This window comes from Lissotriton helveticus, chromosome 1_1, assembly GCF_964261635.1.
Source record: "Lissotriton helveticus chromosome 1_1, aLisHel1.1, whole genome shotgun sequence".
NCBI lineage: Eukaryota > Metazoa > Chordata > Amphibia > Caudata > Salamandridae > Lissotriton > Lissotriton helveticus.
Window position 1 is genome coordinate 1,799,529,240 of NC_136057.1, and position 23,682 is coordinate 1,799,552,921.

Consider the following 23,682-nt stretch of genomic DNA (forward strand, 5'->3'; position numbering starts at 1 on the left):
GTCACTCTCCATATGATCGAGAATTTCCATCCTGGCCAGGTTATTGCCCAAAAGCGGTGATAAGAAAATATAATCAATAGTTGAGATGTTTCTTAACGTAGGCAAAAAATGAACACCCGGGTGCTGTTCCAGTATAATTTGCTGAGCTGACCGGAGGTTGTATGTTGTTAGAAAAATGGTCATCGCTTCCTGCTCTTTGGTTTTCCTTGCTAGGAGACCATTAATTGCAAGGTCTTTGATGTTAAAGTCTCCTAGTAACAGTACCTCCGTAAGTGCGAATTCCAGTAGAAGATCTTCCAGATGTTTTACCAGTAGGTCAGTTGCAGTTGATTTGGTGGTTTTCGCTGTATTATGGTAACAATTGATTAGGAGAATTGGGAGGGCCCTACCTGACAATGAGAGGCCGGTGATAAGTACTGTCTGCCCTGTTGTCAGGTTCCGAGGAATAGGCGTGACTGTTATCTTGCAGCTGTGCTTAATGTAAATTGAGAGGCCCCCAGAGGGTCTTCCGTGGGGGTTGGCCTGGACGGCTCGTTGAAAAAGTTTGTGATAGCCAAGCAGAGGCGATGGAGAAAGAGACCAAGTCTCCTGGAGACATATGATATCGCTTTTGTTCAGGAAATCCACGGCTGATTTTGAGGCAAGAATTAATTTAGGGTTGAACCGGCTGGCGCCCGTGTTAGGAAGGGCGCTGCTGGACCAAGTTAGTAAGAGGCTCAAGGGCAGGGTAGCCGTGGCGGATATCGTTTGCATAGAAGGCAGAGCAGTTAGGTTTGCAGCTTATCAGACGTTGGTTGTTATGACATGCGATGTTTAAGAGATTGTCCACTTTCGACGCTTCCGGAAGCCAAGCATGGGTTGCGCCCCGGGACCCCTTCAGTACGCTAGTGTACTGCTTCACTGGGGCCTGGGGGAGGATAACGTGGGGATATTTTTTTCTTCAGAACAAAATTTTATTGTGATGTTGAAAAATTGCAAGAAAGGCACAGCGCTCCGGACACCGGAGGGGCTGTGAGCATTAGAGTACAAATCATATATAGGCAATTCAAGCAACAGTTTGAAATAAAATAACATTCCTATATCCCCCCTCCCATCTCCCTCCCACTCCCCCTACCCGGATCCACCCCCGAGGTCCCTGCACAGCGTCTAGTTAGTCTACAAACAAAAAGCATGTCAAGAAACATTCAGTGTGTACTCCTCATCAACCGGGATCAGTGTCCAATTGTCTTACTTCAGCTTCATCTTGCACTGGCGGTTCCAGCCACAGTCCTCTATAGTCTGCCCATCTCTTCCATATCTTATAATGCTTCCGAGGGCAGCCCCTGGCCTCAAAGATCGGGCGCTCAAGTCCCATATAAAAGTCTAATCCCCTTTTCCACACTCCCACCAGGGGGGCCCTTCCAGGCTCGAGCCACATCCCTCTTGGCCACATCCCTGAGGCCCAGAAGTAGCAAATGCCGTTTGTAGGTGTTTCCCCCACTTGTTCTAGGACGTGCAGCAGACCCAGCTGTGGCGAGCGGGGGAGCTCCCAGCCCAACACCTCCGACAGGCAGTCCCACACTCCCGACCAAAACCTCTGCAGCCCATCACATGACCACACCGTATGCACAAAAATGCCCACCTCTCGACCACACCTCAAGCAATCAGGAGACGCAATCAAGCCAGCCTTCCACAGCCGTTCCCTAGTAAAATAGGCTCTATGTAGATATTTGAACTGAATAAATCGCAGGCGTACCGCAATAGCCGCTCCTCTTGGAGCCTCAAGCGCTTCTCTCCAGTCTTCCTCCTCTAGTGCACCTACGTCTCCCTCCCATTTAGTCCGCAGTTTGTCTAGGGAAGAGGAGCAATGCGTAACCAGCGTTTGGTAGATAGTTGATATTTTCCTACTTTCCAATTCCCCCATGAACACCTTAGCTTCCAATGGGCTGAATTCGGGCAATGAGTCTAGGCCGTTCAGGGTGGGTGCAATAGCGTGGCGGAACTGCAAGTACCTAAAGAACTGGGTTTGGGGCATGTCGTATTCCTCCCGTAACTCCTGGAATGATTTGAGGGCCGTGCTCTTCATAACATGGCCTAAGGCTGATATGCCAATCGCGTCCCAGCCACGGAACCCCTGCAGAGACATCAGCGCCGGCAATTGCCCATTCTGCCACAATGGAGTTTCCCTCGTCAGTCTGTTCCACCACCCCATACGGTGTAGTGCCCCGCGCCATACGTGAAACACTACTTGAGTAGCCACTGGGAGCCTCTTTCTCTTAGTCACTGAGTAAAGTATAGTATGTAGCGTGTCAGGGTCCATCAGATATCTCTCCAGAGCATAGGCCGGGTCACCCCGGTCCCCATACCACCATTAATTCAGTATCAATAGGTGGGGAGCTTGATAATAGGACCGAATGTCCGACGTTGCCAGGCCACCACAATACGTGGAGAGGAAACGTGCGGAGTGCTACTCTCGCCGCTCCCCCAGCCCAGAGAAATTGGCTGAGCGCCGAATCCACCTGTTCAAACCACTGCGGTGGAACAGGATACGGGTGATTTTGCAGTTGGTATAATAGACGCGGGAGGGCTACCATCTTGAATATGGCCGAGCGGCCGTACACGTTCAGGGGCATGTGGGACCATGTTGCCATGTCAGATCGGACTCGGTCCCACACAGGCACAACATTGCACGTCCAGGAGACCCCACGCAGGTCCGTCAAAAATACACCCAGATATTTAAGGCCTCCAGTCGCTTCCTGCAACGCCGCGCCCAGGACCCCAGGCCCCCGCGCTCTCCCAGCACCCACAACACAGACTTTCGTAAGTTCAGATGAAGGCCCGACACCTCCCCGAATATTCGCATGATGTCAAGAACCCGCGGTCCAGATCTATTCAGGTCTGTGAGGAAAAAGAGGACGTCATCAGCATAGAGTGCGATTCTATCAGAAGGTCCCGCCTCCCACTCGATGCCTCGCATTTGGACATCCACCCGTACCCACGCCGCTAACGGCTCCATGGCCAGGGCAAATAAATATGGCGATAGGGGGCATCCTGTCTGGTGCCCCGTCCTATAGAGAAGGGACAAGACACTGCCCCAGCCACTCTCACCGATGCCGTCAGATCCGTGTAGAGCAGCTTCAGATACGATAGAAAGTGTGGCCCGAGGTTCAGGCGGGACAGGAGTGCGCGGAGGTAGACCCAGCTTAATGAGTCAAAGGCCCTATCTATGTCGGCCAATTGAAGAGCCGCCGGTATCCCCGCCGCCCGGAACGTGGGGATATTTTTGATTGGTAGGAATCCACATTTCGATGCCCCAATTTTCAAATAAATTGGCTTCCCTAAGGATTGCATTCCTAATGGATTCCTGGGACCACGATGTAGTGATGGCCTCTGAGCCCCCTTGTCCTGGTATTGTAAAAAACTTGACCGATATAAGGTCTGAGGAGGTGACCCCAGACAACGCTGGAACACAGTTGAATAGACGGATGAGATTGCCTCTATTGAGGACGTCATATGAGCCCTTATGCTCGTAGTGAGGAAAAAAGACTAGTTCTGCTCCCTTTTCCAGGTTCTGGTGATTCTGGGTCCTAGCTGGGTCATTTGAAGGTGCTGGCGCCGCCAGAAGTTGGAAGCGAGCTTCAGGTGGGTGATTATTCCCCCCGGGTGGCTTACCGTTTCTTATACTTGTGGCATTTGGGGCGGACAGGGCCTCTGCATGTGCACAGTGGAGAGCCAACCGGCTCTGGATGGGTCCTCAGATAGATGATAAGCACAGCGGCTTGTTGCATCGCCCTCTATTGCACTTTGCGGGTCCGCGTTCGATGATTTCGCCATTACCTGACATTTAAGTGGACTCTTCCGAGTTTCTGGTATTGCTGCAGCAGACTGTACAGTGATGGTCTGATTCCTAAGTCTTTGATCGTGAATAATTGATGCTGAGATTTTGTTAGACAATGGATCATTCACTGTTGGTGGGAAGCTTAATTCGATGGCTGTTGTGTCCCCAGGACCTCGCAGGATTGATAGACCGGGCTGTTCACTGGTGACCTTTAAACCCACGGCAGTCGTGCTTGTTTCAGTCGTTTTTGGTTTGGATTTTGAAGGCAACTTGAAGATGGGGCAATAAGGGAGACCACTTGATTTAATGGCTGGCAAACTGAGTGCTGCCGAGCCTTCAAGCCCCGCTCTCCTTTTCGCTAAGCGTTGTTTTTTAGATTGTTTTAGAGTTTCTTTTTCTCCCTCCTTGACAATGAAGGTTTCAATGAGGCATTAGGGAAGCTGTGGGCCATGTCCATATGGACAGTGTCGGAGCAGACAGATCGTGTAGTTAGTAATTGCGTTGGTTTTCGACTAGTAACTTCAGTGGGTTCAAAGCCCGCTTTGGGGGGGCATGGACTAGTCCCCGGTGTAAAGCGGGCTGGACTTATTGTGACTGGGCCGACACAAGGGGAAGTATTTTTTCTCTCTGGGGATGGACTGGGAACTATGGCAGAGCATGAGGGCTCTTCAACGGTGAGTGAAAGATGAGACTCTCGTGTGGGCTCTATTGGTCCTTCTCCGTTGTTGTGGCACTTCACACTTTTCAAGATTGCACTCAGGATTTCGGGGAGAGATGCAAGTTTGTTGATTATTGGAGAGCAAGGGCAAGAATTCGGAGTGCCCATTAGCGCCACCAAGCCTTCAAGAGAGGTTATCCTGGAGCCCAGGTCCGATAGTGCTGAGGCCAGAGTTTGCATTAACTCGATCTGCAGCTCCATTTTCTGCGACTGCCATAACGTGGCTTTAGCTATTGCGTCTTGCTTTGCATGCAGAGACGTCAGTGAGACCAAGATAGAGTTTGTGGTGTCCAAGGAGGTAAACACTGGAGATTCCCCGTCCTCCGTTAACGTTCTAAGAGGGTTTGAGAGCAGGCTAAAGCCCGGTGAGTGAGCAAGTGAATCTTCAATTCGGGCTTCTAAGGAGGCCAGGAATCGGTTGGATAGTTTGTTAGGTAAGGAAGAATCGTCATAGTTAAAACTCTTGTTTGAAGATGAATGGTCATTATGTCCAATTAAGGGAGCCCCTGAACGTAAGCTTGGGCTGTGTTGAAGTTGGGGCTTCAAAGTTGGATTAGCCGCGTTGCAGTTATCAAGGTGTTCTGGTGGTGTCAACTGGGCGCTGCCATAGACCTGGGCTTGGACTTGCAGCTTGGTCGCTGTGTTTAATACAGTAGTATTTAAGGAGTGAGCTGAAAACAGGTGAGAATGAATTTCCCAGGGCTGCAGAGGAGGCGCTCAGTGAGGCAGAGAGACTGTCCTGGGTCGTAGAAGCGACCTCCTGAGAGAGCGTATGCAGCTGGTATGTCTCATGTAAGGCAGAGGATTTGGGCGAAGACAGAGAAGGTTTCTCCAGAATTGAGTTTTTAATGTGAACGGGGCTAGGAGAGCAATAGTTTTCGCTCTGAGTGAGAGCATTAAAATCTGCGTCGGGTCGTAGTGGATGAGTGGAAGGAGAGCCCTTTTGGAGAGGAGTTTTTCCATAGAAGTCGCTGATCCGAGATTGCGATGGTAGGCCGCCTGAGTTTAACGTTGTGTCTTGAGGTGGTGGCGACTCCTGTTGAACCTCCCCGGGAGAGGCGGAGCTGAGAGTAGTACCCTTTCTCCGTGGTAGTCTTTTAGGCGGCTTGATGTTTTCCATGGTGAGTCCACAAGGTGTTATTTGCGGGCTAGGCGGGGCCGAATCTTCGACAACTCCTGACCCCTCTCATGAGTGTTGAATGCCCAGAAGTAATGGACAGGGGCTGCGAAGCTGCAAAACCAGCGACAGCCCAGGGGCAGTCTTAGCAGCTGGCAACAGGCTCCGTGGCAAACGTCTCACCTCCAAGCGACTGAGGCAGTACCAGTCTCAGCCAACAACCTGGTCAGTAGATTACACCGCCCCTGTGCCTTGCCGCCTTGGTGCTGACTCACCGGCTCGCAGATGCTCTTATCACTCACTCCGGGCTCCTGGTTTCCCCTGGACTTTCTCAGTTCATCAGCGGTGGGGCTGGTAAGGGGGCCAGGCGCGACGAGGCAAAGCTACTGCAGTGTTGTTATCACAGCGCTTAACTCAGCGCTCACACCCGCCAGCAGCTGCTGTTCCTCTCGCACATGGCCGGTCGGCTGTACTGCTGTGCTGCAACCAGAGCGGGTGCGGGTTCGGCACCTTCAACGGGCTGGTAGATTTTGGTAGGGGGGCCAGGTGTGGCGGGGCAAGGCTACAGCGGTGTTGTTGTTACAGCGCTTGACTCAGCGCTCACACCCGCCTGTAGTTGCTGCTCCTCGTACACGTGGCCGGTCCACGGCACCTCCGCTGGAAAAAGCGGACCCAGCTCCCCCGTCGGCACAGAGAGCAAAGCCGACAGCCAAGCCGACAGCAGATGGGAGCCAGCGACTGGCCGGCCGGTGGCCCACTTTCTTTTCGGTTGTGGCAGTTAATCCGTTTACCGTTTGCCATTTTCTGTGTCCCTCTGTTTCCCTTTGCGGCAGCGGCAGCAGCAGCGGTAGCGGCAGCCATAGAGACGCCCGCGTCCGCCTCGAGGCAATGGCGTTCTGGCGTCCTGTCCTGTCGATTCACCGCTCACGAGCTCCCTCTCCTCATGGCTATACTGAGAGTCCAAGTATTTACAGTCAGGCTTTAAAGAGTCAATTTGATTTCCTTTTGCTCCCTACAGGTAATGCATTGGTGCAGTGTCTTGATGACTTACTTATCGCTTTCGATTCAGAGCAAGATTGTAAAGATAGTACAGTCAAATTATTGTTACATTTGGCTCAGCATGGACAAGGTTTCTCTTTCTAAATTTCAGTATTGTCAACAGGAGGTTACCTATTTAGATCACCTACTGTCAAAGGAAGGTAGGAGACTAACCCCGGAATGCATCAGTACCATTGTTAAAATGCCCATTCCACAAACTCAAAAAGATGTGTGCTCTTTTATAGGTATTACTTCTTACTGTCTCCAGTGGATATCCAACTATTCCTTACTAATCAAACCCTTGCTTGCACTAACGAGTAAAGAAGTGCATGAGCCCTTGCCTTAGACACCTAAATGTCAGTAGTATTTTGAGCAATTGAAAACTACGCTTTGTTGGGCTCCAGTACTTGGCACCCCGGATTATAATAAATCATTTATGTTGTACGTCTAAGAGATGGCTGGCTTCTCGCTTTCTGTTTTAACACAAAAATTTGGAGATAAGCAACAACTGTGTGCTTATTTCTCTGCTGGTCTTGACACTGTCGCAAAAGCCCTCCCGAGTTGTCTAAGAGTGATCGCGGCCGTGGCCACTTCGATCAGACAATCGGCTGAACTTGTACTTGATACTGACCTCACAGTCATGGTACCCCATGCTGTGGATACACTTTTAAATAAGACTAACACAGCACCTCACCAGTGCGCGTCTGACTGGCTATGAATTGACTTTGTTTGCTAAACATATCACAATCAAAAGATGTGCCACTCTGAATCCAGCCATGTTACTGCCCCTCCCTTCGGAAAGTGATGAAGTCGACAAATATGACTGTCTCTTCCGGATGGAAGAAGAGACGAAAGGACGAGTAGACTTGACTGATGTTCCCTTATCTGGCCCACAAGTGGAACTATATGTCAATGGCTCTTGTTTAAAATTACCAGATGGCACTACAACTGCTGCTTATGCTATCACCACTATGTGCACAGTAGTAGAGACATCACGGGTCCCCTATCAATCTGCTCAAACTGCTGAGCTTGTTGCCCTAATACGAGCTTGCGAATTGAGTGAGGAACAGGTTGTCAATATTTATACTAACAGCCAGTATGCATTTGGAGTTGCGCAAAATTTTGGTGCGGACTCTGGGATGAGAGAGGGTTTCTTATTTCGCATGGAACTAAAATTCAGCATGGGCACCTTATATTGACGCTTTTGTCTGCTTTGACACTCCATAAGAAATTGGCCATAGTAAAGTGTAGGGCCAAACGGAAACATCGCTGATGATGTAGGTAGGGGAAATGCTTTTGCAGATCAGACAGCGAAGGAAACAGCACAGACTAAAATGAAAAGAATGTTTGTAGCAGGTCCCACTAGGTGGGTGCCTGAAGTTACCATGTTTGAGGACACACTTGAGAATGTGAAAGAGATACAAAGTGAGGCCACAATAAAAGAGTTAGTAGGTGGCAAGAAAGTGCAGCACAATTGAATGATGAGGGATGTTGGGTTGATAAGTCAGGAAAGCAGAGATGAATGTTGCCTGATGCATATGTTCATCCTGTAGTCACGATGGCCCATGGCCCAGCCCATATTAGTGCTAAGGGTATTTGTAAGTTGTTAGACCCTGTATGGCAAAATTACAACATTTCGAAGACAGCTGCACATTTAGTGAAGTGCTGTATGGTGTGCATGATGCACACTCCTGGAATGGTTACCCCTACACCGGCTGGAAATTTTTGCACCACCCACTTTCCCTTTTGAGGTCCTTCAGATGGATTACATAGTTAGAAAGGTGCAACAATTTAAGTATGTTTTGGTGGTTGTCTGTGCATTCAGTAAATGAGTTGAGGCTTATCCCACTAAGGAAAATACAGCCATTACAAATGCAAATTTACTCCTGAAGGAGTTCTTTCCTCGATTCAGCTTGCCCAGTTTCATTTGGAGTGATAACGGAAGTCATTGCAATGCCAAAGTGATTCAATTGATTTGTGATGGTTTATGCATTAAGCCGATTTTTCATGCTGCCAAATCATCCACAGTCAGCAGGTTTGATTGAGAAGTACAATGGTACTATCAAGCTCAAATTGGCAAAAATTCAAGAGACCTCAGGGTTACAGTGGCCAGGTGCTTTACCGTTAGCTCTATTGTCAACGAGAACAACAACACATTCTAGGACAGGATTGTCACCGTACAAGGTCGTATTTGGATGCCCAGCGAATGTCTAGGGGGTCCCGTGCCCTCAGTGGTTCACCGATTCTGGGTATCCATTGTTGACCAACTCTTCATTTGGTATGGAAGGCTGAGAGGTGGTCGTGAGTGACCCGGGTGACCCTAATCAGGCCACTTCCTTCAGCTGGAGATGTTCTAGTGTCTCAGCAGGCACAAGTTTACCGCCACTCCCTTGAGGGCTGTTCACACACACACACACACACACCTATCTGCCACAGGCATCACGAGTGATGTGGATCTTCTAATAAAAGGGCCAGAGTGCACGTGCTTGTGACCAGTTAACTAAGCATACCCACAATGTCTGTGTCAATCATTTCTATAGCTTGTGGTCTAGGGCCCACGATTTTACACAGCCTCACCACCCCGCACATCTGAGACGAGGGTCCCAGGGTGCCTTGCAGTAAATCACATCCAGTGAAGAGGGAGACGCAGGGCAATGGGACAGACTGGCAAACTTGGCTGCCTAAAGGGCAGACAGACTCTGATACAAGGACAGACAGACTGGGATAACGGGGATAGACAGACAGGAATACTTAGGCAAATCAGACACGAATACAGGGAAGGGGCATAACTCGGATGCAAGAGAGACAGTCTCAAAATAAGGAGACAGGCGTGTTGGGGTACTGGGGAGAGGCAGTCTCCAATACAAGGGAGAGAGTTTAGGATATAGGGGAGAGACAGACTGGGATGCGGAGAATGCACAGTCATGAGAATGCAGGGGATAAATAGACTGAGATGCAGGGGAAAGACTGAATGGGATGCAGGGGATACACAGACTAGGCAGCAGGGGAGAGACTGACTGGAATACAAAGGATAAATCGACTGAGATAGAAAGAAGAAACTGACTGGGATTCAGGGGATCAACTGACTGGGATGCAGGGGATAAATAAACTGGGATGCAAGAGCGAGACAGACCGGGATGCAGGGGATAAATAGACTGGGATGCAGGGGATAAATGGACTGGGATGCAGGGATGAAACTAACTTGGATACAGGGAATAAATAAACAAGGATGCAGGAGATAAATAAACTGGGATGCAAAGGGGATAAATATACTGGGATGTGGGAGAGACTGACTGGGATTCAGGGGATAAACAGACCAAGATGCAGGGGATAAATCAACTGGGATACAGGGGAGGGACTGACTAGGATGCAGGGAACAAACTGGAATGCAGGGGATAAATAAACTGGGATGCAGAGGAGAGACTGACTAGGATGCAGGGTATAAGTAAACTGGGATGCAGGGGATAAATAAACTGGGATGCAGGGGATAAATAGACAGATGCAGGGGAGAGACTGACTAGGATTAACTGATGAGAGACATTCATTGTTACACACCTCAGAGGGGGATGAGCACTGACTGGATTTAGGATTTGCATCTGTGATCACCAGGTAAAACACAGATTCCTGGAGTGGGTGCATTAGTCCACTGAGCAATCAGACACCTGGGATACTGCGGAGAGAAGGACTGGGATACCTGAGAGAAACAGAACGAGACATCGGAAGAGACAGACTGAGACTCCAGGGAGAGACAACTGCAATACCAGAGAGAGATAGGCTGAGAAACCAGGGATAGTCCGACTGAGATACAGGAGAGACATAGACTAGAATACGAGAGAGAGAGAGAGAGAGAGAGAGAGACTGACAATTACCAGGTGCAACAGACTGATATACCTGAGAGAGCAGACTGGTATATTCGAGAGTCTGGCATACAGAGGAGAGGCCAGTGTGTGAAAGACTGAGACACCTGGAGCAGACAGACTATGATCAGGGGGGAAAGGGGGTTGGGGGCTTGGATTCTGGAGCGATGCAGCCTAAATACTCGAGAGACTGAAATGCTAGGGTGAGAAACCCCAGGATACCAGAGGTAGACTGAGAATCGTAGCAGAGATAGCTCACGATACAGGGAAGAGACAGACATATGCTAGAAAGACAGGGTCGGAATGGGAACACAATTAGGCCTGGGCACCCAAAGAAAAAGTGCCCCACATTTGAGGATAATGACCTTTCATGAAACATTACTTAGTATTAGGAGAAATGTTGGGAGAATCTCTGATAAATTAAGCTTTCTAAACTCATGGGGTCAGTAACATTACCAATAGATGCACCATTTGGCACACCCTTATTCCACTGCAACTCATCCACTGGTCTCCTCACCTGATCTTCAGGCCTATAAAGTTCTCTACTTTGGGTGCTTGAATGTGTTAGTCACCTATTGATGCCTTAGTCTGTGATTCCCATCTCAAAGATCCCTTAGTATCCTGTATTATAGCCTGACATAAGTAATAGAACCATGTGCATCATTTGTGAATGGGGGCTTCTGTTCACCCTCAAAGAACCAGGGGTCTTCCTCTTTTAGTTGTCAATGAGGAGCCTGTCCGTAAGCAATGTCCTTAGGAATTGCATACAATTTCGTACCTGATTTCTTTTGTATTGTGGGTAGAGACTTGATCCGAATATGGAAAAGCTGCAGGAATTCACTCCAAATGCCTTTCTTTCTCTTTGTCTCTGTACCCCTTTCTTACTTGCTGCGTGCATCTCTCTTGCATCCACTATCACTGTTTGGCCCTCTCTCTTGTTCTTTCTTTTTCTCTCATACTCTAATATTTTCCTCTCCTTGGTGTCTCTCATTCTACCTATGTACTTCACTCAGTCTCTCACAATTTCCCTCTTTCTTTTTCTATCTTTCTCTCTGTCTACAAATCCCCATCTCGCTCCCACTCTTGCCTCCCCTGTGGGCTCTTTCTTCAGTTATTTGTATATCTTTCAGGCCCTTAGTCCTCCCTTTTTATCTCTCGAAGTTAAATCACATTTTTCAGTCTTGCATACCTTTCCCTTTTCTCCCGTCTTGCTCTCACGTCAGCCTCTTTCACGTTCCTCTGCCCCTTGAATTTCTTTGTACTATACTTAATGTTATATATATGTGTCCCCTTTATTGCTTTGCTGCAGACAGTAACAAAGTCCTCATGGGTCTGGAGTCAGCGTTTACACCAATGGAGAATCCACAGGTGGAATTTCGTTTACGATTCCATTCCTTTGATTAAGGAAATTCCACTGGTGGATTGTAATCTACATTTAGCACTATCTCCTGGAATGCCAAAAACCTATAAACTAAGCCCTAGACTGAGGGAGAGAATAAGGGGTGCATAGGAGTAGTAACCATCCTTCCTTTTTTCTTGTAGACCAGGAAACGTTTGACACCCTCGTCTGCTTTCCTCCCCTGTCCATCATTTCCTTTGCCATTCACTTTTTTTGTAGTTGTATAGATCGTACACTCTACCCAAAAGGTATTCAAGTCCTTTACAGGTACACATTAATTTTGTTAAGGCACTGGGATATTTAGTAATATGCCCAAAATCACAGAATGTTGAGTTGGCACAGAGACTCAAACCTGGTTCTCAAGTTCCAAAGTCGGCAGCTCTGGTTATTATGTCACATCCTCTACCACTTTCCTGCCTCCCTCTTCTCCACTTTCGCTTTCCAGCTTTCTCTCGCTCTTTAACAATTTCTACACATCTCTCTACTGTCTTTCATCACTTCTTCTCCCTAATCTCTTCCCCTCACTCCCTCCATTTGTCTGCATCTCTAGCACTCTTCACCACTCTCCTCTACCTTTCCTTTCATCCTCATTTGTTTTCCACATTCCCATATTTTTTTCATTGTTCTCCACTCTGCTGTCTCGCTTTTACCTTTGCCTAGCCGCACATTGCTATCCTCGCTCAGTCCATTTTGTTACTGTCCTGCCATTTCTATTCTCCCTTCCCTTTGTCATTTTGGCCCTCAATTAACGTTTTTCACAGTTATGTTTAAAACAATATATATATTTTATGTCGTCAAAGACATTTTTATGTTCATTTTGGTTGCTTGCATTATTGCTTTATTTTCTTTCACTGGTGAATGGCAGTCCCCATCCCAGATAACAAGGTGGCAGAGGGCTGCTGCTGTAAACAAAAGTAGGGCCTTTTAGATGGCCATCACACTTAAATCTTTCTCCCTGCACAGCCCCCTTTCACTCCATCCCAGCTAACATTAGAGCTGGCTGTCGATGCTGAAAAAGAGCCCAGCCACTCCCAGTGGACTCCCTGTGAGGTTGAGAGCCTCGTGACAGGAGGAGACCCACCACCACATGCTGCGCCTGCTCAGTTTGGCCCATTGTCCTACTGCACAAGACAATGAGCCAGCCATTCTAAGGCCACCGCAGCCTTTAAGATCAAGCTCCAGTGGCCACACCGGTCCAGGACAAAATGACTATCCATAGGCTGGAAAAAACGGCCCACCAGCTGGCCTTTTCCTTAGGCCCCTCGGGCACTTCCCGATTGCCCACCCTGCCAATCCGATGCTGCAGAAAGAGACATGCTGACCAAAATACCAGGGAGAGACAGTCTGGAATATCGAGCGGAGCGACAATGTGGTACCCGGTAGAGCTAATGTGGGGGCACAAGGAGATAAAGACTTGGTGGTAGGGTGAGATGGGCTGAGATGCCAGGGGAGATCTTCTAGGATACAGGGTAGAGACAGACCAGGTTTCGAGAGAAAGACAAACAGAGGCCAGGGTGAGACAGACCGAGATACCAGAGGCCGAGATATCGACACTGGGGAGCGACAGACTGAGATACCAGCGACAGGCATGAGATGGAGAGGCTAGGGTACCAGCGACAGGCATGAGATGGAGAGGCTAGGGTACCAGCGACAGGCATGAAGTTCGGATGCTTGAGAGAGACAAACTCTGATATTGGGGAGAGCCAGACTTCATCACCAAAAAGTGACAGAATGATCTCGGTTCCACACATAGTACTCACTCTGAAATTGATTTTGGCTCTGTACGAGACTCCCTCCTTCATGACGAATGTTTCTTTCTTGAGGGCTGCAATGTCTCCTGCAGGGGAGCAAAATAAGCTGTAATCGTTGTTCTACCCAGAGGAGGAGAAACTTAGAGCATTGATCCAGGTGGAAACAACAAGAGACACCGACACTCAAGATGTGGTGGGGGAAGATATGGTCAATATACGCAATGGAGAAACTCACTGCACTATTACGCAATAGGGCCACTAAATTCGATAGAACATGGCATCGATTCGCTACCTACCTAACTTGCAGACAGCGAACAGGAGGCATGCTTATGATGATGTCCTAGACTTTGTGAGCATCAGGCAATGTGAAATGACCACCTTTGACACCAAAGGTCAGTTCTCCCAAACTACATACCCATGCTAAAATGCCACCATCACAGCTGAATAACCCTGACAAGATCAGGAGATGCTGATTCCGTCAGGCCTGCCTCCTCACTGAACAATGCCATGTTGGCCTCTTGGGGGAACATAATATCTTGTACAAGTGTATCTATATACTGCACACTGTAAATGCAAGCAATGTCAATGTGTGGGTCTTACCTATGTTGAAACCCAAAATAAAGTATATGGAGAACCCTTTAGAACATTGATGTCCCACACAGAGAGAAACCTCAGCACATGCATTCACCCCGAAAGTGAGATATAGAACTTGGATTCACTCCAAAGAGAGGGAGAAGAACCTTAGAACATGGACCCACCAGAGTAACAGACCTGTAAAAGATAGATCCACCCCTGGGGTAGATCTTGAGCACATGGAAGCGCCCAAGAGAACCTTCGAACACGGATCCAGCCCTGATAGAATAACCTTAGAAAGTGTAGTCTTCACCTACCTGTCAGGTCCATGGTGATTGGCCCTGGAGCCTCGGCACAGACCAGTGTAAGCCGCGTGACCGTCACGTTCGAAGCTGTGGGGTCTAAAGAGACAGGAAGAGATCGATTTATGTCCTGGGGCATAACCAACCCAGGGTGGAGGCACCATCCAAGCCTTCCTCCATTATACATAAAGCTTTTCACAATATCTCCTGATACACAATATTCACCCAGCCCTCCCTTTTACATAACACTATCCACAAAGACCCTCATTGAGTATGAGTAACAATGACCCAGACCCTCCATTTCCAAAAGACCACCCACCCAATCTTACCTATAACTATAAGCCACGAAAATTCAATCAATCTCTCCCGTTACACAGATGATTCGTCCACCATTTGTTATACCAGTGAACGACATGAATTGTTTTACTTTACGAAAACTGTCTGTTTTTATCTTTGCTTTTTTTTATGAATGAGAAATGTGTAAGTATTTCTATAAGAATATGTTTCTTGGAACTAAAGTACTTCTGGTCTGGAAATATAAAACAAAAAATTGAGCGACATAACTCCATTGTGCTCCCATTATTCTGCAGTACAACCCACAGTTTCCTTCAAATAGGGCGACAAGAAGCCACCCATGGGGCTCTCCATCGACCCTTGACACCTAAAGGACCCACACATCAACACAGAGGAACCGTCCCCTGCCTACACGCTAATCACCAGCAGGCTAGAATATGGAACTTTGTGTGCCGGGATCACCAAACATCTCACCAGATGACTACTAACCAACCAAAATGCAGTGGCTAGTCTAATCCTCAGCCTCCCACACTGGACCACCATCACACCACACATGGGGGAGCTCCACTGGCTCCTGATACAAAAACGCACAGTTCAAGCTTCTCACCCGCACTTTCAAAGCACTATTCAACACAGGCCCAGCTTATCTGAACAGCTACATCTCCTTCCACCAACCATTCAGGCACCAAAAACAGAATGGACAAGGATGTCCATCAAATAAGAAGCAAGCAGATGAGAGAGACAACAAAGCCAACCATTAGTAAGCAATGGAAGGGCCCTAAGCCCTTGCAAGTTCTTGGGAGTTTTTGGTAAGCCCACATTAGGTCTTTTGCAACCTAAAATGGCTTGAGCTAAAAAGGAGAGTTATGTAAAATTTTGAATGCTCCTTCAAGGAGATTGACTTTGGCTGACATAACTCATTTCATCTGGAAAACTATCCAAGTTTTACTCATAAATTATACTGAATTTTGCCCATCAACAGATGAAACGTGTATTGTCTTTTTGCTACTGTGTTAGTGTAAGGATTACAACTCTGGTGCTGCGGCAGCGTGGTTTTAATATTTTGTTTCTTTTTTTTTTTCTAATAATAAACTATAAGAAAAGTAGTTATCAAGATGAGATGCCAGAATGTGGTATCGATTCTGAGTGAGCCGTTATTTCCTTCAGAAAGAACATTAACAAAACGTAACTTGTCCTTTTTTAGGTCTCACCTAGGCAGCGCATGCACGGTCTCTCAAGACATGCTGAATCTACTCTACGGGCTTTCAGCACACTCATCTGTTTTGATCTGTTCCTTCACATGCCTTTAAAAATTCCTACGTTTTTGTTGGTCAAGAGTTTACATTTGATCGTCCTTTTGCGGTTTTGGTCGGACCCACGAGACCGGCCCTATTACATGGAACATTTTAGTACCGGCCATAAAAGTTAGTTTCGGTGCACTATTTTTCTTTTGCCTGGGTCTGGTTTGGCTTTCCAAAAGCGCTCAGCCGAGGGCTTCAAATCATGTCCTTATCTTGATTTCCACTGTCTTTGGTTTCACAAGAGCCTTTTCAGCCAGGAGCTATGTTGTTTTTCATTCTATTACATTTTTGGCTCCATTAACTCAAATGTCCAAACCTTACTTAATATACTTACTTAATGGACGTGTAGTTAAAGAAGACGACTGACAGTAGGAACAACCTATTTACAATGTGCTTTTGACAGCCTGATTATTTTGATACAATTAAAGAGGTAAACATGCTGTTAGTGCTCCGTTTTATGAAAATGGAAGCAGCTTTAAGTTGCGCGCTTTCAATTTTTGATGCTTTCTTTTAGGTTTCAATCACTGCCGAAATAAAACCAATATCATGGGAATACCTCCTTGTGCTCTCCAAACGCAGCATGTAATGTGAGGTTACTTAACAATATATCCTGCAAGTAGACAAGACAACACCACCACAGCATGCATGAAGTACCACTTCAGCCCCAGTCAGCAACATTCAGCACCACTTCAGCAGCACCACCTGAACATCACTCATCAGTACTTGAGCACCGCCAGAACATCAGCACAGCACCACCTCTGCATCACTCAACCCCAGTGCAGCACTACCTCAGCCCAGGCAGAGCACCATCTCAGCACCAGCGCTCACTTCAGCACCACCTCACTACCAGTGCAGACCTACCTCAGCATCAGTGCAGTATCACCACCTCAGCGCCACCACAGCATCAGTCAGCACCACCTCAGCACCAGAGCAACATCTGCTCAGGATCACTGAAACACTACCACAGCATCACCTCTGCAGTACCAACTCAGCATCAGCGCAGCCCCACCTCAGCACCAGCGCAACACTTCAGCACCAGCGCATCACTTCAGGACCACTTCACTACCAGTGCAGACCTACCTCAGCGTCAGTGCAGTATTACCACCTGAGCACCAGTACAGCACCGCCAAAGCATTACTCAGCACCATTTCTGAACATGCACACCACCTCAGTATCACTCAGCACCACCTCAGGACAGAACCATCTCAGCATCAGTGCAGCACCACCTCCACATCAGCACAGCACCCCCTCCTAATAAGTACATCGCCACAGCTGCAGCACCAACTCAGCATCAGTGCAGAACCAGCGCAGCACCACCTCTGCATCAGTGCACCACCAACAGCGCAGCCCACCTCAGCACCACTTCAGCATCACCGCAGTATCACCACAGCACAGCTCCAACTCAGCAGCACTCAGCACCACCTTAGCACCAGAGCAGCACCACAGCCTCAGCATGACTCTGCAGCATCACAACATCATTCAGCACCAGAGCAGCATGTCCTCAGGATCACTCAAAACAACCACAGCAGCATAAGCACAACACCACACCAGCGCAGCACCAACTCAGAATTAGCGCAGCCCACCACAGCATCAACGCACCACCACCTCAGCACCACTTAAGCATTAGCACAGCACCAGTACGGCATCACCTAAGCACCAGCATAGCACCAACTCTGCACCACCAGAACACCAGCATTGCATCCCCTGAGCATCACCTCAGCACAGCATTAGCACAGCACTACCTAAGTAGAACCACAGAACCACATGGCATCAGCACAGCATCATCTCAGCATCTGCACAACACTGCTTCCTCATCAGTGCACCACTGCTACTGTAGTACCAACTCAGCATCAGCGCCACACCACCTCTACATCAGCACAGGACCATCTCAGCATCAGCAAAGTACCACCTCTGCATCAGTGCACCACAACCAGTGCAGCCCCACCTCAGCACTAGTGCCGCTCCACTTCAACACCAGCTCTGCCCCACCTCAACACCACTTCACCATTAGTGCACCACTTCAGTATCAACCCAGCACCATCTCAGGATCAGCGAGCATCCTTTCAGCACAGCACCAACTCAGCACCAATGCAGCGCAACCACCTCAGCATGAGTTAGCACCACAGCATCACTCAGCTCCACCTCAGCATGACTCAACACCAACCCAGTATTACTCAGCATCACTTGAGATTCACGTCCACACCAGCACACCACCTCCTCAGCATCACTCAGCACCACCTCAGTCTGCCCTCGGAATCTTTCATCTGTTGATTTTCCCCTAGTGTCCGTCCGCTTCTCATGTTGTAATTCAGGTACTAAATTCCAACCTACACCTTCCTGTGGTTTATATCCCCCACCACCAAAAAAAAAGGCTATAACAAAAAAGCATTAGAACAGGCAGGAAGTATTCACCAGCATTATAAAGACAAAAACACAAGAAGACATTTTTTATGTTTTTTTTAAAAATAAGGTTTTTCAGTTGTACATCATGTCTTCTTGATTATATACAAGGTAAAGAAAATGCTTATAACACTTTTTTATTATAACTTTTCTACATGCTACACAATAGTCGCAATGCTATACAAAGGGAGACAGCCTTTACAATGAGTTTTTTTTACCTCGTTAAGCCTTTACAACGCATTTTTAGCGCAGATATTTTACAGTGAATATGCATTTAAAACGCATGCCAAAACAACGCATTTAAGGTAAGTTAGGGGGGCTCCCCACACAAATACATTGTTTTTAAATATAAAAACAATGCGTGGTATTGGCATGCGTTTTAAATGCATTTGAGGTAAAAACATGAGCACTAAAAAACTGTGTGTAAAAGGCATGCAAAGTACTTGCCTGCGATATGCTGTCAAACAGCCCTCTACAATATAGCTTAAAGCAGATGTCTTCAAACTGTGGGGGGCGCCCCCCTGGGGGGGCGCAAATGCCTCTTAAAGTACATGTAAATGAAGATGGTCTGGAAGTGCAGAGATGTTAATTTGCTGCATTTCCAGGCTGTGAACTGTGATCAGTGGCGTGGGGGTCAGGGAGTGTGCTGGCAGGGTCAAAGAATGTGCTTAAAAGCCCGATCTAGCCTCCAAGTTGTTGCAGTGTAGGCTATTTTTGTGTTGCTACTTGTTAACACGCTCTGTAAAAGAATGTTCGCTCGGTGTGTTCTATGTTTTTCCATTGACTGTATGTAGTAGCAGTTAAAAGGGGTCTGAGATTACAAGGTGCCACAGAGGCGAAGTCTGTTCTGTGGGTGCTTCCCAAACTAGCTATTTAGTGCCGAATAGTCTTTATAGGTCCCCCTTAATGTGGTGCAGCTGTTTAGAGAAGATTTATTCTCTGCATGTTGTGAAAGGAGCACTCACCAGCAAGTCCAAGCTGCCTTGCCAGTGCACGTCATCAGCGATTGTTTTGAAGGCTCTGCGAGTTAGCAGCGTGGTGAGATCGAGTCCCAGGGCCACTGTGAGGCCTCGTCTGCATGTCCTTTCTCACTCCAGAGGGCCAGCACTGGAGGGCACGAGCAGGCCCACAGTCAGTTGTTGTATGTGAATAACACATTTTGAAAACTACCAAAAAACAGTGTTTTACTTTCAACAAATGTGTCTATGGTTATTTGGCGACAGTCTGGAAGTTTGTTACTCCATAAGAATATTCTAGCCATTGCGCTTCGTTTGGGAGCCCATTGCCCTCATTTGTGAGCATTGTTTGGGCTCTTCAAAATAAAAGAAATATTATTTTCTGATTATTGGCAAAAATAATGAAACGTGTGCCAGAGGTTTTCCATTCGTGACAGAAAACATTTGACCAGTGGAATAATTGGAGTGTGATTAAACTAACCTGGAAAACGACTGACTTCAGTAAATTGAGCTGCATCCACCATACTAATTTGTTGGTAGAAAACTAATATCACATATTTACCGGCTTTTCTTCTTTCTTCAAACGCCAAAACTTCCATGTTCTTGCTGCTTGTATCATCCATGTCTATACTATGTCAACTTTTTTCGTTCTTTTTTTTACGTTTATGACCAAAACAGAGCAATATTATATTCAGTGTTCTGTAAAATTAAATACTGCCTTTTCTGGGTGCTCTTTTACAACTGTTAATAACACTAGGCCTTTCACAGTGCGCCACATCTGAATGCAATCTCAGCAAGTGTGAATTGTACTTGGTTTTACCACACTCTCCAGTGTATTTCATTGCAACTGACATTTGGTGCACACCAGGGTAACTTCTGCTTGTTTCCTGCAGAGAGTAAGTTAGCAAGGGATTGGGGTGAGAGAATTGGTGGGTTTAGAAATGTGTGAAATTCAAATCTTTTCAAACAAGAATTTTTTAGCAGAGCTGCTGCAATAACTCATCAGGAGAGGACCACATTATGCCGCAGGTTTTACTAAATTATGCAGCAGGAACAGGTAAATTATACGGAACAATGCGGCACGTTATGTGGTTAGCATTACTTTATTATTTTGTCATTTTAACTCATGGCAACACTGTCAAGGGAAATATTTCACCTCATTAGTTCCAGTTTAACACCCAAATACAGCAATAAGCAACTACAAGATTACCGGTCAATCTTTGTAAAGGTCCTTCCACTGCTCCCGAACACTTTGCCACGTTTAAGTAACTTTTGTTCCGTTTGAACTAGAATCAAGTTTTTCGGTTGGATTCTGCAGAGTATGGATTATGTAGCCAACTCATAATTATGTGGAAAACGCTGCTGCTGCAAAAACCCATAAGTCCAGTGGCCCCGACTTTAAGGGACTTAATCAATTAACGGGGGTTTCTTCTTTAACTTTCTGCACTACCACCACACCTTTCACTTTCAGGCAGAGGCTCCTCAAAGTCAGCATTAACCATTCAGGGGCAGTTTTTGTGTTAAATCTGAGTCCATGGGGTGGCCGGTAGAAGGCCAGCACGGTTGCATTCAGATGCAGATCCCTAATCCTTTCGACCCCTGGGGCCTCACTTTAATCAGTAATGGTCTAGGAGACAGAGGAAAGGATTGAGATTCGTAGGTATTGTCAAAGAGAAGGCCCAGAATATGGAGCACTGTATGGGAACTTATTTTTATGTTTACAAATGGCTAGAGACATCTTCTTCAAAGAGATACTCCAAAGAAGGGGACAATATACGTGGTCTCTCTTTTTTTTTTTAAAAAAGAAGGGCAGTTGACTAGTTGAACTGGAACTGATGCCAGGTGTGTAAGTGGCCACTGCTGGTTATCATTAAGGAAGCAGATGAAGCAGGACTGGGGCCCAGGGGTTTAAGGGGCCTGCTGCATCACAATTATGGCTTTGTACCTTTAAAAACAAGCATTGGAAATGCAATAGGTCTCACATTAGGAAAGTTTGAGCAATTGGTATTGTAAATGACACATATTTTATTTATTTGCTGGTTTTTAAAATAGCTAAATTGATAGCTTTGTCATTTACAATGCCAATAGTTATAACTTTCGCGAATGTGACACCTATAGCATTTGGAATGCAACATGTTTTGTATTTACGTGACTTAGATGGCAGCTCTGGCCGTTAGGCCACATCTCTAGAGAGCAGGAGAGTGCAGCAACGTAAAAATCTAACATTTTGTAATAAGGACTAGAGCCAGGAAGAAGAACGTGGAGGCAAAGGCGCGATCTTTATAGCAGCAGACACAATCTGACTCTGCAGAGTGGGAATTTACCAGGAGCAATAAATAGCACCCAATTAAAATGTTTCACTGAAAATTGGAAATAACATGCAGCTTTTGGCATTGACCACTCTAAAATCCGCATGCCCCTGTATTTAAACGGAAGTTTCTACCCGAAAGTTATTGGCAGATTTGATCTGCCAAGATTTACCGGTGAGGCGCTTTTTCTTGTAATGTTCGCAATTGAGATATGAACGACAATCGGTGATTCTGCACACAACTTTCCACAGTGTGTTCCATAAATACGTGGCTGCTTTTCCACGCAGACATTTTTTTCAGTATTTACCTGGTGAAAATGTCTTCTTGTGTTCCTGCAAAACGTGTAATCCGTTTTGACTGAAAACTGCCATTAACTAGTCCCTGTATTTTTAGTTAGCAGCTCCTTGAAAGATTGACGTTTTCAGCGTTAAAATGTTTTTACTACACGTGCCAGAGTGCAGCCTTCTGTGGCCTAAAAAACGAAAACTGTCTAAAGGTGACAAGAATGACAATATGATGATGCCACTTTGCTGCTATGAAACCGCTTCTAAATAAAATATACAGGAATACGAGAGCATTCTGTTTCAACCCCCTGCTTTTTTTCCTCTAAATTGCAGTCACAGTCACGATGAATGTAAATTACCCCGGAAAGAGCTTTATTATTCCACATGTTGGTGACAATGTGGAATATCAGCCAATTCTGCAATTCCTAATGAGCTTAAGCATGAATGTCCCCTTTCTCAAGATCGAACAGTACTTGTATCATTTCCTCTCTCTTAAATTGCTTTACAAGCCTCTTATGAGAGGTAAGATGAGCCCGGGCCTGGCTTTCTTATGGTAAAACATCACCATTAACGTGTGAAGGATTCACCTCTGTTGTGAGCACGCAAGCAGTTGCCCTTGGACTGCTTGCTGTGTTGCCACCTTGGCTGTAGAGAGGGCGGGACAAAGGGTTCTTGCTGATTCTATTGTGTTTGTAATTGCATCTATATAGCGCTTACTTCCCTCAGGGGAAGTTGAAGCGCCTTAGATTGCATCCAAATAGAACACAGGCATGCAAAACAGTAGTGAATGGGTCGGTGGGGTGCAAGAAAGGCACATAGCTGAGGTATACGAAGGAGCAAGGAATTGTGTGTGTTGTGTGCCTGGACGTGTATAGAGAGAGTGTGTCTGCTTGTGTGTGCGCGGAGGGGAGAGGGGTGGGGGAAGGGGGGGGGGGGGTGCCCGCAGTTTTGCTGTTCCCAAGAGCTGAAAATCGCACCTGATACTTATTACCGATTAGTAGACCTCGGAAAGATGAGAGGCTGGGTCGGTCCTGTTAAGATTTAAAGTCGTGGCGCGCAAGTCATGCACAAATAAGAGCAGCGAGCGCTCCTCTTACAAATCATCGATGTTAGAGCAAAAGGTCTGTAAAAAAATATAATCAGTCAAATTAATATCAAATAATTTCATATATTCATCAGTTAAAAAGAATAAAAAGCAGATGGGATAGATCAACCGCGACTTCAGAGTGGGTCAGAATTTTTAATATCATTGTAAATGGGAGCAATTACGGCATTAATGCAGGACATTTGAGGACATTGCAGATCCACTTGATGCGGCTTGTGTAGGGAGTTGTTTTGCTTTACAGCTAGATTTGCGCTACTTCACACGTGCTTTCATGTATGGGCATTGCTTCTAAGGTCTGTGTGCAACCTGCAAGACTCTGGCCCGAATCTTGGTGTCCCCCCGCAGCTTTTCATTATTGCTAAAATTCGTACCATTAAGGGCTCATTACAAAGTTTTTAACAAACCCCTTGAGATCAAGAGGGATGGACGAGCTGCTCTCCCTGCTGCGCCCCTCACTTCCC

The 23,682-nt window shown here is 46.8% G+C and overlaps 1 protein-coding gene across 2 annotated transcripts in view; it reads right to left on the minus strand.

Annotated features, from left to right (window-relative positions):
* ARHGDIB (Rho GDP dissociation inhibitor beta) overlaps nucleotides 1–23,682 on the minus strand; it is a 62,161-nt gene that overhangs the window by 13,351 nt on the left and 25,128 nt on the right. For both annotated transcript variants that reach the window (XM_078640815.1, XM_078640821.1), the window contains exons 3-4: nucleotides 14,588–14,671; nucleotides 13,707–13,783 (exon numbers count right to left, since the gene is read on the minus strand). In XM_078640815.1, coding sequence (XP_078496941.1) covers nucleotides 13,707–13,783; nucleotides 14,588–14,671 — 161 coding nt within the window. The remainder of the gene's footprint in view (nucleotides 1–13,706; nucleotides 13,784–14,587; nucleotides 14,672–23,682) is intronic.